Source organism: Lipotes vexillifer, unplaced genomic scaffold (genome assembly GCF_000442215.2).
Source record: "Lipotes vexillifer unplaced genomic scaffold, Lipotes_vexillifer_v1.1 scaffold2700, whole genome shotgun sequence".
Classification (NCBI taxonomy): domain Eukaryota; kingdom Metazoa; phylum Chordata; class Mammalia; order Artiodactyla; family Lipotidae; genus Lipotes; species Lipotes vexillifer.
In genome coordinates this window covers 388,227-404,898 of record NW_006773303.1, presented here as the reverse complement: position 1 = coordinate 404,898, position 16,672 = coordinate 388,227, and the positions used below count along the sequence as shown (strand labels likewise).

The following is a 16,672-nucleotide window of genomic DNA, read 5'->3' as shown; positions in this document are numbered from 1 at the left end:
CTGCTGAACATGTCACAAACACACCTACAGAAGTCATTCGGAGGGCATGCTCTCCGTCGGGAGAAGCTGAACCGGTGATGCAGGGCCTCCTGGGTCACAGGCCCCCCACCCACTGTACTCCCATCTCACCAGCCTCCAGGGGCCTCCCTGCTCCAGGCAAGACAACCCATCACTCTGTCGCTCACTCCACAGAATTTGGAAGCTGCGGGCCTGACTTCACATGCATGCTCTGCAAACCTGCAGCAAGTCATTCTCTGGGGCTCAGTTGCTTCACCCATAAATTGGAAATACTACAAATATTTTCCTTCACCTCTGTCAAGATCCTGAGATTAAGAAGAATGAGTGCTTTGTAAACCGTCAGAGGCTGCACGGTTATTTGTCACTATCATTACTCTTCTTGCATGTGCACTTGGCCCCATGTAGTCCTGCAAAAGGGGAAATCCATATTCCAGCCTTCTAGCCTTCCAAACCTAGATCAAGACTCACCTCGACTTGACACGCAGTTATTGAGAACCTACTATGTGCCAGGCATGGAGCTGGGGACAGAAGAAAGTTGACTCTGCCTTGGGCCCTCAAGACTCGCATTCGTTCTCGGGGCTTCCAGTCTGGGTTGGCAGGATTCTAGGCCAGCGTTCTCCAGGCTGCGTCCTTATTGTGTGCGCCATGCTACTCAGTTTGCTGCCCAGTTGTTTGCTTGGCTCCACCGGAACAGGCCATGTTCTGTTTTCCCATAATGCTCCCAGCATTCAGGGTAGGAGCTTGGAACTTTTTGTTCCAAGGTGCTGGGGACCCCGTTGGCAGAATGGCGAAACCTATGAGCCTCTGCCCAGAGCAATGTTTTCAAATACAAAACCCTAGTGTTAAGCTCGAACTTAAATTCTTCCCCACTGAGTGCAACAGATCTGTGTTCAAATCCCACCTGTTGCCACTAACTGGCTGTGCAGTCTTGGGCAGGTCACCTAAACTCTCTGAACCCATTCAACCCATCCTCTCATCTATCATATGGGATGCCTGCCTCATAGATCATGAGATGATGTATCTACAGTGCCTGGTACATAGTAGGTCGGTAGGCATTCATTCTTATCCTGCCCGGGCTTTGCCATTGCCACTTCTGAGGAGAAATTAGATGAAGCCTCATCCCTCTTCTCAATCCCTAATGAGACTCTGCTATTCTGAATCTGGGGAACAACAGTGATGAGGGCCTACATAATTCCCACAGGCCTGAGCTGACCCTGACTGAATGAAAGCCGGCCACCCCAAAAATGATCAAGCCATCCCGTGCAAAGAGAGAGAGCAGGGCAGGCCCATGGGGTGAGAAGAGGGTGGTCAGTGGATGCAGGTCTTGGGGACCGGGCTGCAGGGGAGGCTGGACTGGCTGGGAGCTCTCTCCTCTGGCCAGCTCCTCTCTCCCCACCTCTACCCTCATTGCCTCTCCCTGCCCTCCTCTTCCCTCTACCTCTGAGCTGCACCCCACCCTCTGTCCCCATCTGCTTCAGCCTTTGCTGGGCTCTCCCTGCCCCTGCCTAGGTGGCCTCTAAGTAAATGAAGAGTGGTGGAAGTGCTGTGGCAGGGAGGACAGGAGACCCCCTGGGCCCCATCAAAGGTCCATGGGAGAGAGCCCAAGGGATGGTCCGTCCACCTGTAGTAAGTGAGCATTCTAGAGCCAGGACTATCTCCTACGAGGGACAAGGTTGAACATCCTCTCATCCTTTCAATGAGTATTTATTGAATGCCAACTTCGTGCCAGGCACTGTACTGAATGCTCTATATACATGTGGTCATGTAATCTTCCTAAAAGCTCTCTGCAGTCAGTATCACAACCGTGTTTACTAATGATGACTTGGAAGCCCCGGGGAGGAGAAGTAGGCCCCCAGGGTCACACAGTAGCATGTGGTGGAGCCAGGACCCGAGCCCACATCAGTCTGCTCGCAAAGGCTCTGCCCTCCCTGGGGCTTGATGAGGACTTTCATGGGCTAGGAGGAGGGTTTGCATCTGCAGGGTGCAGCCTCAAGGCATCTCGTGATGTGTCCATTGTGTCTTGTAGTCTGTAGCTGTGACACCCCAATACTAGGAGAAAATGCTGTGCCCTTAAGTTGTGTCCAGTGCCTAAAACAGAAAGCCAGCGGGGGTGGAAGGGACTTCAAGGGAAATAATCTATGCTATACAATCAATCTTATTTTGTGCCTGTGGGGCACCCAAACCAAGGATCCCCAACTGAGGTACTTTTCATCAAGCTGACTCTAAGTTGAGGCAGACGCCATCCCTGAGACAAAAATTTAGATGAGGGAAAGCCCGCCTTGCTTTTCATGTAGCAGGAACTCTCATATAGAGCTGCCATCACGTGCTGGACACTGGGTGCTTTTCAGGTAGGGGTTCCCTTCCTCACAACAACCTTGCAAAAAAGAGGAGTTGCTATGCTCAGTTTAGAGCTACGGCCGCTGAGGCTCAGAGAGGTTATGTAACTTGCCTGAGATCACATAGCTAGGAAGTGGTGGAGGTAGGAGGCCAGTCCTATCTGTCTAACATCAAAGCTTGTGACCTTAACCTCTGCACCACAATGCTGTATATCAGAATCTGCAGGAAAAACAATTATACAGCAACTTAGACTTGCAGCTTATGGAGCATCAGAGTAGCCACAGGGTCTCGGCCAGCACGCTGCGTGTTCTGTCCTTGATTTTGCCACAGGACTGGTTGTTTGGATCATGTGGCCCTGTCCTTACAAGTATCCAATAATATAGGACACTGTCCTGAGGGGCCAATTCTGTGTCCTCCAACTAACTAAGTCCAAATTAACTAAATGACAAATCCTATAATAAACCCAAACCAAACAGGAAGAAAGCTCTGGACTAGAGCCATATTCTGTGGCTCTACTATGAAGTCAGAATTGCCAGAAGTTCACAAAATCCTCAAACGGCAGCCTGAGAAACTGAAGGCAGGCATGCCTTCAGTGTGCAAGAGAGCGTTGACCCTCGAGGGAGAGAGGCAAAGAAGAGTTTCCATCCCTGAGAAAGGGAAGGTTTCCTCCTGCAGCTCCTGGGCCAGATCTTGGGTGACTCCCCTTGGCAGTGACGGCTAAAAGCAGGTTCCCACCTCACCTCCACAGTTCCACTCTTAACCTCTGTGACCCTTCCTCAACTGGCAGCCGTTCCCTGTCTTGTCAAAGAAGGATGAGCAGCTGACAGGGGTGTGGAGCGGAGCGGAGGGTGTGTTTGCCTAGGGTTTTCTGGGTGAGGGAGGCAAGCCCTTGCATTCAGTCCTGGGATTACAGGGATCCCAAGTCTATTAGCCCCAAACCCGGTGTGTGGTGTGGGAAAGCACCTCCGCCCGTCCTGACCGGGTTTGTGCCCTCACCCCGTTCAGTCACCCAGCCTCAGCAGCCCCAGAGTCATTCTGTGGGGAGCCAGAGCCAACTTGGGGATCAGAGACTCTGCAGAAGAGGACCAGTCAGCATTTCGGCAAGGGGACAGTGAGGACAGAGAGAGGGTGGGGAGCCCTTAGAATCGGGAAGCGGGGGTCTGTACACAAAGTCCCCCCTTTCCCAGGGGTGGAGAGCATTCTTGGTCTCCCCCCACTCCCCGGGCATGTGTCAGCAGGGGTTACCCAACATGTTTTGACAGCAAAACCATTCTTGTCATCCAAAACATATGCACACGGGCTTCCCTGGTGGTGTAGTGGTTGAGAGTCCGCCTGCTGATGCAGGGGATGTGGGTTCGTGCCCCGGTCCGGGAGGATCCCACATGCCTCGGAGCAGCTGGGCCTGTGAGCCATGGCCGCTGAGCCTGCACGTCCAGAGCCTGTGCTCCTCAATGGGAGAGGCCACAACAGTGAGAGGCCCCCCCACCCCAAAAAAAAAAAAAAAAAAAAAAAAAAATATGCACAGCCCCATTTGAAAACCAATTAAAAGGAGAGATGCTCTGATTGGTGCAGAGGAGGGAACCGTGAACCTTCTTACATGCTGGCCTCTCCCTGGACCCCCTGAGAGCAGGCCCTGGGGTCCTGAGGCTCCAGGAATTCAGCATGGAAACCCCGTGTCCAGGCCATTCCCAGCTTTACACAAGTATTTCTAAGTAACATACACATCATTAGTGGATCTTCATGGTCCATAGTATAATCTTTGAGTTTTGTTACTTGATAAAACTGTTTCTATTTTTTAAGCCGTAAATATAATTTCAATAAAATTGTTTCTCTGTTAAGATATATATATGTGTATAACTGAATCTCTTTGCTGTGCACTTGAAACTAACACAGCATTGTAAATTAACTAGAGTTCAATTTTTTAAAAAAATCTGATTACCACCTGAAAAAATTTGTTTCTTGTTCTACTTTGTCATTAGCAAGTTCTTCCCCTCTCTGCTCATTTTCTCACTTATAGAATGAAACGTTTGGGGAATTCCCTGGCAGTCCAATGGTTAGGACTCCGTGCTTTCACTGCCCGGGGCCCGGGTTCAATCCCTGGTCAGGGAACCAAGATCCCACAAGCTGTATGGTGTGACCCAAAAAAAAGAGAGAGAGAGAGAGAGAGAGAGAGAGAGAGAGAGAAAGAAACGTTTGGACTAGATTGCCTCAGATATCTCTCCAGCTCCAGTACCCCTGCTTCTCAATTTCTTTTTCTATAAAACAGCATAACCCAGTTGTTGGGCTCTGGAACCAAGCTTCTTGGATTGCATGCCCAACTCAGCTACTTACTAACTGTGTGACCTTAGACAAGTTACTTAATCATTCTGTGCCTCCGTTTCCTCATCTGCAAGATGGGGATGAAAATAGTACTTGTCTCATAGATTGCTGTGAAGAGTGAATCAGGTAGAGGGTTGACAGGAGTACAGTAGGCAGTGAGCACTCAGTAAATACTAGGTATTAGTCCCATCAGGGATGCTCTATACTCCATCCCCCTGAGAAGAGAAAGCTCACTGAAAGTATGACTGCCTCCCCAAGCTGGGGACCACCTAGGTGGTGGAGTTAATTTTGCTAAGTGCTAACCTTTGTGTTCCTAAGCTGTGGTTAGGGTTTGGCTCAAAATCCCTCTGCTGGCATTCCGATGACCCTGGTGGAAGTTTCATGGGGCTTGTCTGGGTTCTTTTAGGGAGACTGAGTGACCAGGCTCAGAGTGGAGGGGACATCAAGAAGGGTCCCTTCCATCAGGAACCCTAAGGCTGCCAGAGAAGGGAGGGGCACATTGATTTGGTAGCAGGGTTTGGGGTGTGGCAGGGCACAGGGCTGGGAAGTCAGTCAGTTGGGGAATTACTTGGGTAATTAATTGACTGAGGCTCAGAGTAGGGAAGAGTGGAGATGAAGAGGGAAAGGGGTGACTCCTAGAGACACAGTGGAGGAAGGCTCCATATGATTTGGTGAGTGACGGAAACAGAGGTAGGACGGAGGTTGCCACTGTGAAGAAAGGGTGGAGAGCTTGAAATCGGCAGCCCTGGTTACCACTCACCAGCTATACCACTGCAGGTGTGAAAGTTAACTGCGGTGAGCCTTAATTACCTCACCTGCAAAAAGGGGTATCATTTGCCCCCTACTAAATTCTGGGGCTGCTGTGAAGGTCACAGGCAAAATAACATATTTGTGAACCACAGAGTCTAATTAAAATGTGGATTTTTTTCCAGTTTTATTGAGATGCAATTGACATTTAACACTGTATAAGTTTAAGGTATACAGCGTAATGACTTGACATATGGATATACTGCAAAATGATTACCATAATAAGTTTAGTTAATGTCCATTACCTCTCACGGCTACAAAAAAATTTTTCTTCCTTGTGGTGAGAACTTTTAGGATTAACTCTCTAAGCAACTTTCAAATATCCCATGCAGCATTTTTAACTATAGTCAGCAAGTTGTATATCACATTTCCAGAACATATCTTATAACTGGTAGTCTGTACCTTTTGACGACATTCACCCAATTTCTCCACTCCCCATACCCTGCTTCTGGTAAGCACAAATCTGAACTCTCTTTCTATGAGGTTTGGGGCAGGGGGGGTTGGTTTTGTTTTTGTTTTTAGATTCCACATATAAGTGAGATCATACAGTATTTGTCTTTCTTTGTCTGAGTTATTTCATTTAGCATCATGCCCTCAAGGTCCATCTATATTGTAGCATTGGCAGGATTTCCTTCTTTCTTATGGCTGAATGATATTCCATTTTCTATATAAACCACATCTTCTTTACCTGTCAGTGGGCACTTAGGTTGTTTCCACGTCTTCCATGTAGTGTAACTAATGCTGCAATGAAGATGGCAGTGCAGATATCTCTTCAACATAGTGGTCTTGTTTCCTTCATATAAATACTCAAAAGTGAAATAGCTGGATCTTATGGTAGTTCTATTTTTAATTTTTTCAGGAACCTCCACACTGTTTTCCATAGTTGGCTGCACCAATTTCTATTCTCACCAACAGTGCACAAGGGTTCCCTTTTCTCCACATCCTCACTGGCATCTGTTACTTCTTGTCTTATTGATGATAGTCACTCTAACAAGCATGAGGTGATACCTCATTGTGGCTTTAATTTGCATTCCCCTGATGATTAGTGATGCTGAGCACCTTTTCATCCTTTTCATGTACCTGTTGAATATCTTCTTTGGAAAAGATGTTTTTTTGGTCCTCTTCCTTTTCAGATTATTTGGAGGTTTTTGCTGTTGAGTTGTATGAGTTCTTTATATATTTTGGATATTAACCCCCTATCAGATATGTGGTTTGCAAATATTTTCTCTCATTCCACAGGTGGAACTTTCATTTTGCTGATCATTTCTTTTGCTGTGCAGAAGTTTTTTAGTTTGATGTATCCGCTTGTTCATTTTTTATTTTCTCTCTTGTGCTTTAGGTGTGACACACCTCAAAAATTATTACCAAGACCCATGTCAAGAAGGTTTTCCCTGTTTTCTTCTAGAAGTTTTATGGTTTCAAGTCTTACATTTAAGTCTTCAATTAATTTCAAGTTGATTTTGTGAGTGGTGTAGGATAGGGGTCTAGTTTTATTCTTTTACATATGAATATCCAATTTCCCCAGCACCATTTATTGAAAAGACTGCCTTTTCTACATCGAGTATTCTTGGCTCTCTTGTCAAATATTAGTTGATTATACATGCATGGGTGTATTTTGGGCTCTCCATTCTATTCCATTGGTCTATTGTCTGTTTTTAATGCCAGGACCATACTGTTTTGATTATTATAGCTTTATAATATAGTTTGAAATCAGGACTTGTGATGCCTCCTGCTTTGTTCTTCTTTCCCAAGATTTCTTTTGCTATTTGGGTTCTTTTGTGGTTCCAAAGGAATTTTAAGATTGTTTTTTCTACTTCTGTATCAAATGTCATTGGAATCTTGACAGGGATTTCATTGAATCTATAAATGGTTTTGGATAGTATGGATATTTTAACTATTAATTCTTCCAATCCATGAGCACAAGATATCTTTCCATTTATTTGTGTCTTCTTCAATTTCTTTCACGAATGTCTTACAGTTTTCAATGTAGAGACCTGTCACCTCCTTGGTTAAATTTATTCCTAAGTATTTTATTGTTTTTGATGCTATTGTAAATGGGATCATTTTCTTTATTTCTTTCTCAGATAATTTGTTGATAGTGTTTAAAAACACTATTTTTTTTTTTCGGTATGTGGGTCTCTCACTGTTGTAGCCTCTCCCATTGCGGAGCACAGGTTCTGGACGCGCAGGCTCTGAGGCCATGGCTCACGGGCCCAGCCGCTCCATGGCATGTGGGATCTTCCCAGACCAGGGCACGAACCCGTGTCCCCTGCATCAGCAGGCGGACTCTCAACCACTGCACCACCAGGGAAGCCCCACTATAGATTTTTGTATGTTACTTTTGTATCCTGTCACTTCACTGAATTCATTGATTAGAGCTAACAGTTTTTTGGTGGAGTCCTTAGAATTTTCTACATATAAGATCATGTCAACTGTAAATAGAGAAAATTTTACTTCTTCCTTTCCAATTCTAATGCCTTTTATTTCTTTTTCTTGCCTGAATACTCTGGCTAGGACTTCCAGTACTAGCTGAGTAGGAATTGTGAGAGTGGGCACCCTTGCCTTTTTCCTGATTTTGGAGGAAAAGCTTGTGACCTTTTACCATTAAGTATAATGTTCTCTGTGGGCTTGTCATACATCATCTTTACTATACTGAGGAACATACTGAGGTATGTTCCTTCTATACCTACTTTGTTGATAGTTTTTATCATGAATGGATGTTGAATTTCATCAATATGAATTTGATCATATGATTTTTTAATCACATGATTTTTTTATTTTTCATTCTATTAATGTGATGTGTCACATTTATTGATTTGTGTATGTCAAACCAACCTTGCATCCCAGGGTTGAGTCCCACTTCATCACAGTGTATGGTCCTTTTAATGTGCTGCTGAATTCAGCTTTCTAGTATTTTGTTGGGAATTTTTTTGCCTCTATATTCATCAGGGATATTGGCCTGTAGTTTTTTTCCTTGTAGTGTGCTTATCTGGCTTTGATGCTAACCCCATAAAATGAGTCTGGGAGTTGTCCTGCCTCTTGGGTTTTGGAGAAGTTTGAAAAGGATTGGCATTAAATTTACCAGTGAAAATTTACCAGTGAAGCCATCTGGTCCTGGAATTTTCTTTTTTGGGAAACTTTTGATTACTGATTCAATCTCCTTACTAGTAATTGATCTGTTCAGATTTCTGATTTCTTCCTGATTCAGTCTTGGTAGGTGGTATGTTTCTAGGAATTTATCCATTTCTTCTAGGTTGTCCAGTTTGTTGCATATAGTTGTTCATAGAAGCCTCTTATGATCCTATGCAATCTCATTCGTGGTGTCCCTCAGGTTGTCCCCATGCTTCCCAGCTGTCACCTGCAGCTCCTTGTACTGGAGGCAAAGAAATGACAGTGAGCTGTCAGATCGTTCCAGGCCCCCATGGGTAACCACTGACCCCTGGGCCCGCCCTCACAGCAGGGTGTGTAGGCTGGATGTGTTTGGCCCCAGACCTCCGAGGAGCCCAGTAGCCCAGGCCTCTCACAATGGGGGAAGGTCCCAGTGCGGGCCTAGCCCACATCCTTGGACTGGCCATTCTCTCACCTTGGTCTGGTACCAGGCCTCGGCCTCAGCCCTGCTCCTCTGGGCAATCTTCTCATACTGGACCTTAACCTCGCGATGATGCTGTCCAGGTCAAGGTTGCTATTGTTGTCCATGGAGAGGATGACACTGGTGTCAGACATGTGAGTCTGCACTTGACTCAGCTCCGGCAAAAACAGAAATAGCTGTCCCCAGTGCCCATGCCCCAGGCCAGGGGTCCCCAGGTGGCATCAGGAGGCCTGTGCTCTCCCCCAGGCTCCACCCTAGAAGGAAGCTACAACTACCAGGAAAGGCCTCAATCTCTCCAGCTGGAATGGGGCTCCCAGTTTTATAGACATCTTTCTTTGTGTGGATTTGCAGGCTTCCAAGAGCTTAAAGAAGGGGAAAGGGAATGTGTGCTGACTGGACTCCAGCTGGTACCAGGCCTGAGCCAGCACATTCACCTTTAATTCTCAGAGCACCCTGTGAGACAGGCAGGGCCACAGCTGGCCCACAGGGTGCTTCTGTGCAAATTAGGAAACAGCACTCCTCTGGACAGAAGCAGCCAAGTATGGGCCTGATTCAAACGCCACTCTCTGCTCAGCCATTTAACAACTTGCATCACCATTCACAGTGGTCCTGACATAGGCAGGTGAGAAACAAGGCTTGGAGAAAAGAAGTGACACAAGATCCAAGGTCATCCAGTCTGACCCAGCAGGGCCCAGCCTGGAACCAGTCAGGTGAGTGCCCAAAGCCCAAGTGTTTTCCTCTGGAATATACACTAATTATCTATAGTCCATGGTGATGTTCTGGATCCTCCTGTGTTCCCAGGACCATCAGCTCTCACACCTAAAACGACGTTTAAAGATGCCGAGAACGGTATGTTGGGCTTTGAGGCCAGCCCTTATCACTAAGTCATGACTGCGTTGACTCCCAGTTGGGCTCTGCCTCTGTCTCTCCCGTGGTCCTTCCTGCCCTGGGCTGCAGACATACTGCCCCAAACCCCAGCTCCGATCAAATCCCTCATCCACTCAGTGCTCCTCAGTGGCTCCTAAAAGGAAGAAAATCTTCCGCCTCAAAGTCAGTACCTGGTCTTGTCTCCAGCTTTGCTCACACACTGCCCTTCACTGCTGCCAGTGGGATTACAGTAGATAGAAGAATGGCAAGAACAGCCCACATTAGTGGACGTTCCCTGTGATCAGGCACTGTGCTAGGCACTTGACAGGTACTAACTCATTCCCTGCCCTTTCCCAATGGCACAGAGAGCAACTTTCCCAAAATCACAAACTATTAAGCAAGGAACTCAATCTCAATCACAGGGAGTTTGACACCAGAAACTGAGATAATACAGACTAAGATGGAGATAGGCATAAATAAAGAAAGAACGACCTCTTGTAATAAACTACAATGGAAAAGAAACGGGAAAAAAAGAATATATATATATATAACTGAATCACTTTAAAAAAAGAAACGAAAAAAAAAGAATATATATATATATATATATATATATATATATATATATATTCCCAGATCACTTTACTATACACTTGAAACTAACACAATATTGTAAATCAACTATACTTCAATTAAAAAATAAAATTATAAAAAAAGAAAGAAAGAACTAGCAAAGCCAAAACTGACATCTATATGGACATAGATTTAAATTCTCAAATTAGATTCTCTTTTAAAAGGTGAAATGGGTTGGGAGGGAGAGGGGGCAGAAATCCAATCACTAAAACATTTATGGTTTAGTGAAAAGACATGAGCTCTAAGGATTTCCCTGGTGGTCCAGTGGCTAAGACTTCACACTTCCACAACAGGGGACGCAGGTTCGATCCCACATGCCACGTGGCGTGGCCAAAATGTACTAGAAAAAATTTTAAAATGTTTCTTAAAAAAAGACATGAGCTCTAAAGACAGACAAAGCTAAGTTCAAGTCCCCAGTCTGACATTTACCAGCTGTGGGACCACTGTCATCACTAAGCGTCACGAGGCCTCAGTCTCCTATTCTGTAAAATGGTCATGATACCTTCCTCATGCAGTTGATCTGAGGATTCAGATCCATACGTGGCCCATGGTAGGAGCTCATTAAAGTGAATCATTTGCCCAGACTTCTCCAAAGGTCAGTCAGGATGCCCGTGAGGCATGTGCCACAGAAAAAATCATTCTGTCACAGTCGTGCGTTGCCAGCATCATCTTGCAGCATCACCCATCACCCTCCCCAGCTCAGGGTCCCTCTACCTGCGTTGCCAGCATCATCCTGCAGCATCACCCGTCACCCTCCCCAGCTCAGTCCCATGCCAGAGCGTGGTCCTGAGGAAAATTAACTTGGAATTTTTAAGACAAGGAGGCAAACGCTATCTACCAGACACCATCAAGAGTGGATAAAGGTGTTCTTGCTAGGACTAGAGGATAAAAAGGTCAGGCTTTCCAAAGAAAGAGCTAATGCAAGTGGAGAGAGAAGAACTCTGTGGATTAAAGGTGTGAACTCCTTAGACTTCTGGGGCCCTGAGGGGAGGGAGCACCCACGCATGGGAAAAGGAGCCAGAGGGGCGAAGTCATGGCACTGGAGCTGGATCCCGGAGGGAGCCCCCGGACCAGAGGGAAGCCACGAGGTAACTTTTCTGCCCTGTACAACACACCAGGGATTGGTGGTTGGCCTTCTGGATTTCCTTGAGATCTGGCTTGACCAGATCATGAAATCGATTACCGAGTGCAGTGTTAGCCATCACGCCTGGTATGCAAGCAAGGGAATGACTGCTCTGGCCTTCACTATTCCCCCCGCAAGGAGGTGCCCACAGACATGAGGAACTCTGACAGGAAGTGACCCTGGCTTGGTTCCAGCTCGCCTTCCCTGTTCATCTCCTCATCCATTTCTCCCACACACTTGATGCCAGGTCACCTGCTGCTCCCCAAACACACGGTGCTCTTTGGTGCCTCCGCGTCATGGCGCAGGCTGGGGCCCTGGCTGGCAGACCCTCGCTGCTCCTCCTTCAGAAGTCCCGTCCTTCCTTCAAAATCCAACACGAATGCTGTCTCCTCTGAAATGCCCCCAGACCTCCCAGGGAGGGTCAGCCACAGCCTGCCCCATGCACCTTATCCCTGTCCCAACATGGCTCTCATCACATGGTAACCCACAAAGGCAGACTGTCCTTCTGTAGTTGTGTGGAAGGTATTCAGCCACATGTGTCAAATGGACAGGGAACAGCAAAGGAAGGGAAAGCTTTTTGAGAGAGTAGGAAAGCTAGTTCCTACCCATTCAGAGAAGAGGAGCTAGGCACCCTTGACCTGTCCTAAAAGAGAGACCACCCTAAGAGAGGAGAATAAGGAAGCTCCAGATGGTGAATGCCCATCAGTGACCCCACTAAAAAAGAAACTGGGGAGGCACCTAAGAAATCAGCATGATGGCACAGAACACTCCCCAACAAGCTCATCCCGACAGGCATGTAGAGATGTTTGAAGGGGAACAATACAGCCAAGGATGTACTTGGAAAAACGTTAAGGCCAGTGGACAGGGGTCATTAGATAAGCTCTAAGTGAGAAGAACAGGGAGGTAGCATTGGGCTAACCCTACAGAAGACCCAGGCAAAGCCAACAACTCAACTGCTATGTCATTTGCTCTTTCCCGTCAAGAAAACAGTCATCAAACTGGAAAGGGCAGGATGCTTGAGAAGAAATGGAAGCCAAGACAGACACTGAGTGTATGAGAGACCTTGGCCTTGTTGGGAATCTCAGGGGTCCAGGCCAGAGGAGCAAATCCTAGGACCCCATGGCCATGGCCAAGGAAATAAACACCCCTGGAGATCCATGAGAAATATAGACAGTAGAAGAGTTTCCAGAGCCTGAGACATGAAAATGTCCTCATTTTCAAAGGGGAGAGATTTAGACTTCTCCAATTTAAACTTGATATCAATCTCCTATGAACCTCTAGAATGAATTCTAAAATGTGTGTGAGAGGCATGGAGCCAGCAAGACTTCCCTAAGGAAAAGTCAAACCAAATAGATTTTATTCCACGTCTGTGTTACCAAACTACTAAAGGATGCCACGGATGCTATTTGACCAAGACTTTTTTTGGAAGACGGCTTTTTTTTCCCCTCTCTTTGGAAATGCTTTTTTTCTGAAATTCTTAAAAATAAGACAGAAAAATGTGAGCCAGATGATGCCGTGGTTAACTGGATTTTAAAATAACTGAGCCTCTTGAAACACAAATTATTTATTAGTGGAGTGATGAGATCAGCCTGGTGGGAAGGCACCAAGGAAGATCTAGTTCTTGGATGAGGACTCTTTTCTTGGCTCTGTCTGCCTTAATGTGTTTTATCAATGATTTACACTGAAATGTTGTAAAATAACTAAACTGAATGTTTATCAGGTCTGCAGATAACCCAAAGCTGGGCGTCAGTAATATATCCACTTATCCATTTGGACACCTCCAATATATGGATAGGAGAATCAAGTTTCAAAGCACCCGCAGTGACCTGAAATGATGGGATGAAACCACAATAACATTTCACAGGAAAAAAGGGGAATCATTAACTCTTGTGTCCAGTTTCAAAAATTCAGCTGCCCAAATACAGGAAGTTGGAGGACAGTGGATGCATGTCTCACTTGAAGGCATTCACGTAAAAAAAAAAAAAAAACAGGGAGCTTTTAAGGGGCAAACATTGTGAAATGGCTTCTAAAAATAACACATAAACTAGTACAATATTAGGCTGCATGAAGAGAAGTCTGTATCTGTAACCTTCCTCCCCACCTCTCTGTTTTCTGGATTCTGGACTAAGGATGCTGTTTTCCCAACTTTCTCACATGCCACAAATGTCAGTTCACTACTCATCCTGACCACTAAATTGTCATATGACAGACATGTGTCACATGGAAGACAATTGGATACTTGCAGCCCAGAGGGCAGAATTAGGGCCAATCAAGAGCAGAAGTCATGGGAAGAAGACTCAAGTCAGCTTTTTCCAATACGGTTGTTCAACAATGGAAATGCCTGCCCTACAAAAGAGTGAGCTCCCTGCCTCTAGAAGTATTCAAGTAGAGGCTACATGCCCCCCGTCTGGGACATTAGAGAAAGGGCTCTTATTCTGAGCATAAGGTTGGCCTTGGGCTCCCTATTGAATCTAAGAGTCTATCATCAACTCATGTCAAGTTCAACCCTCTTACCTCAGTCTTCAAAGCCCCCTTGTTTCCTGGGACCCCTCCTAGATTCTGTGATCTACCTGCTACCCACACCTCACCTCCTGCTTTCACATGGAATTTCAGTCCCCACTCTCTGTCCATCTCTGCTCCTGTATCCCTTGCTCCATTACAAACTGGGCAACAAGGGGAACAGTCCAAGGACCAGGTTTTAATTTCAAAACTGCCTCTAACTAGCTGTGTGACCATGGGCAAGTTACTCAGAGCCTCAGTGTCCCTGACTATAAAAGGGAGACAATAATAGAACCTATATTATGGAGTTGTTGAGAGGATTATGTAAAAAGCTTAGCTCAGTTCCTGGCCCATCATAAGCACATAAACATGGAAGCAAGTATTGATTAAAGGTCCAGTTGCTATATTCTATCAATTAAGTTACACTAGTGAATTCTGATCAGACTTCCAGGGGGAATCCCCAAAGCTGTATGTGAATGTAAGTATCCCTGTCCATTGGCTATCTTACTTCTTCATAAAGATGCCTCAAGAACTCCATCTCCTCTATCAGGATGTCTGTCATGCCATGCAGATCCATTTGGCCCATGTATGCAGCATCCACATCGCGGGGGCGAGAGAGAGAGCAGGGCGGTCGGCTCAGCCCCCAGGGCTCTCGCCTCTCTCCGAATCAGCCCAGCACCCTGGCAGCCGAAGACCACCTGCCCCCACTCCCTGCCACCTTGCTCACCTTCTTGAGCATCACAAACTCGTTCTCTGCAGCAGTGCGCTTGTTGCTTTCATCCTCATACCTGTTACACAGGGAAGACTCAGCCCAGGCTCCGCCCAGTTCTGCCTTTTAAGACATTGAACCCAGTTGCCTTTAAGGAAGCCCTGATGGGTCCCACAATGGCCAAGAACACCTTTGGGGAGCAGTTCTGTAATGCAGCTAACCAAGGAAGAAACAGGGATACAGTCTGTAAACATTCCTCCCACCTCCTTTGAGGAGATGAGCACAGTATTTGTGCAATAATATGGCAATTGAGAGCAGCCATCTCTTTGGATCAGAGCCCTTGGGAGGCTTTATGGGAACAGATTGAAGATGTGTCAACAATGATTAACCTTTGCGTTCACTTTCTATAACAGGATGTCATTGAAAACACCAACTTCTCTCCAACAGCTTTTGCAGAGACTTTAAGGTTTAGAAATTGCCAGTGTCAAGCAATGGGAAAAGTTATGAAAGTTTATACCTTAAACTCATAAATATACAGATCAACCAATCATAATATGTGAACCTTATTTGCATCTTGATTCAAACAAACTGTATTTTTAAAATTTATGACATTTATGGAACAATTGGAAATTCAGTTGTTGATTGGATAGTTGGTGATACTGAGGATTATTGTTTCAAAAGATATAGGTGCTCTTAGAGTTGTATTTGTGTGTTATTAAGTCACGTTATGCAGATGAACTATATGAATATATCCAGTAAAAACAGCTGTGAATGAAATGACATGATGGCTGAGATTTGCTTCAAGACAATAAGGGAAGAGGAAAAGCAAGTGAGTAGGGGTGTAGACAAAATAAAATTGGCTATGAGTAGACAATTATTAAAGCTGGGTAATGAGAACATAAATGTTCATTACACTTTTCTCCCTACCTTATAATATTTTTTCATCTTACAGCATTACACGGTGTGACAATCCTCCAGGAGGCAATGGGTCCAGGACCTGAGCCCCCGAAGAAAGCAGCTCTGTCTGGACACTCCCCCAGCTGGGTCCCTGGACCCAAGAATAGGGTGGCCCTCTCTGGGGAGATTTCCCACGCTGACTCCTCCCCATCCCCACATGGCCCCAGCCTGTCCAGCTCTCCTCACTTGCTCTTGAAGTCCTCAGTGAGATCCTACACATTCTTCAGCTCTGAGTCCAGCCTCCCCTGCTCACTCTGGAGGTTGTCCAGCTTCCCCCATAGGTTGTTGATGAAGTACCCAAAGAGGGGCTCCAGATTGTTCCAGATGATGCCCAATTTCTGGCCCTGCTCCTGTAGCATCACCCACTTGTTCTCCAGCACCTTGTTCTGCTGCTCCAGGAACCGCACCTGAGCCAGAGCAAGAAGGGTGGCTGGCACCAGCCCCAGCCCCAGGAGGGACCAAGGACCTGGCCCATCGTCACTATCTGTCTTGACCAGGACACCACAGGGCAGTGCAGGGCCTCTGTCTTGCTGTGGGGAGGAGTTCCTGAGTGAACAATCTTTGCTGGAAAAGACAGTCCAATCCAATGACAAGGACTCTAAAGAGTTAATAAACATAAAAGCCCAGCTCCGGGACTTCCCTGGTGAGCAATGGTTGAGAGTCTGCCTGCCGATGCAGGGGATGCAGGTTCGTGCCCCAGTCCGGGAAGATCCCACATGCCACGGAGCGGCTGGGCCCGTGAGCCATGGCCGCTGAGCCTACGCGTCCGGAGCCCGTGCTCCGCAACGGGAGAGGCCACAACAGTGAGAGGCCCGCG

General features: G+C 46.3%; 1 protein-coding gene across 1 annotated transcript in view; it reads right to left on the bottom strand.

The window, feature by feature from the left end:
• Positions 1 to 8,782: 8,782 nt before the first annotated feature.
• Positions 8,783 to 16,672, bottom strand: part of LOC103082545 (keratin, type II cytoskeletal 79) — an 11,551-nt gene continuing 3,661 nt past the window's right edge. The window contains 7 exon segments of the mRNA XM_007472060.1: positions 8,783 to 8,854; positions 9,065 to 9,138; positions 9,141 to 9,225; positions 14,279 to 14,281; positions 14,698 to 14,793; positions 14,917 to 14,977; positions 16,042 to 16,262. Of these exon segments, the coding sequence (XP_007472122.1) occupies positions 8,783 to 8,854; positions 9,065 to 9,138; positions 9,141 to 9,225; positions 14,279 to 14,281; positions 14,698 to 14,793; positions 14,917 to 14,977; positions 16,042 to 16,262 (612 nt within the window).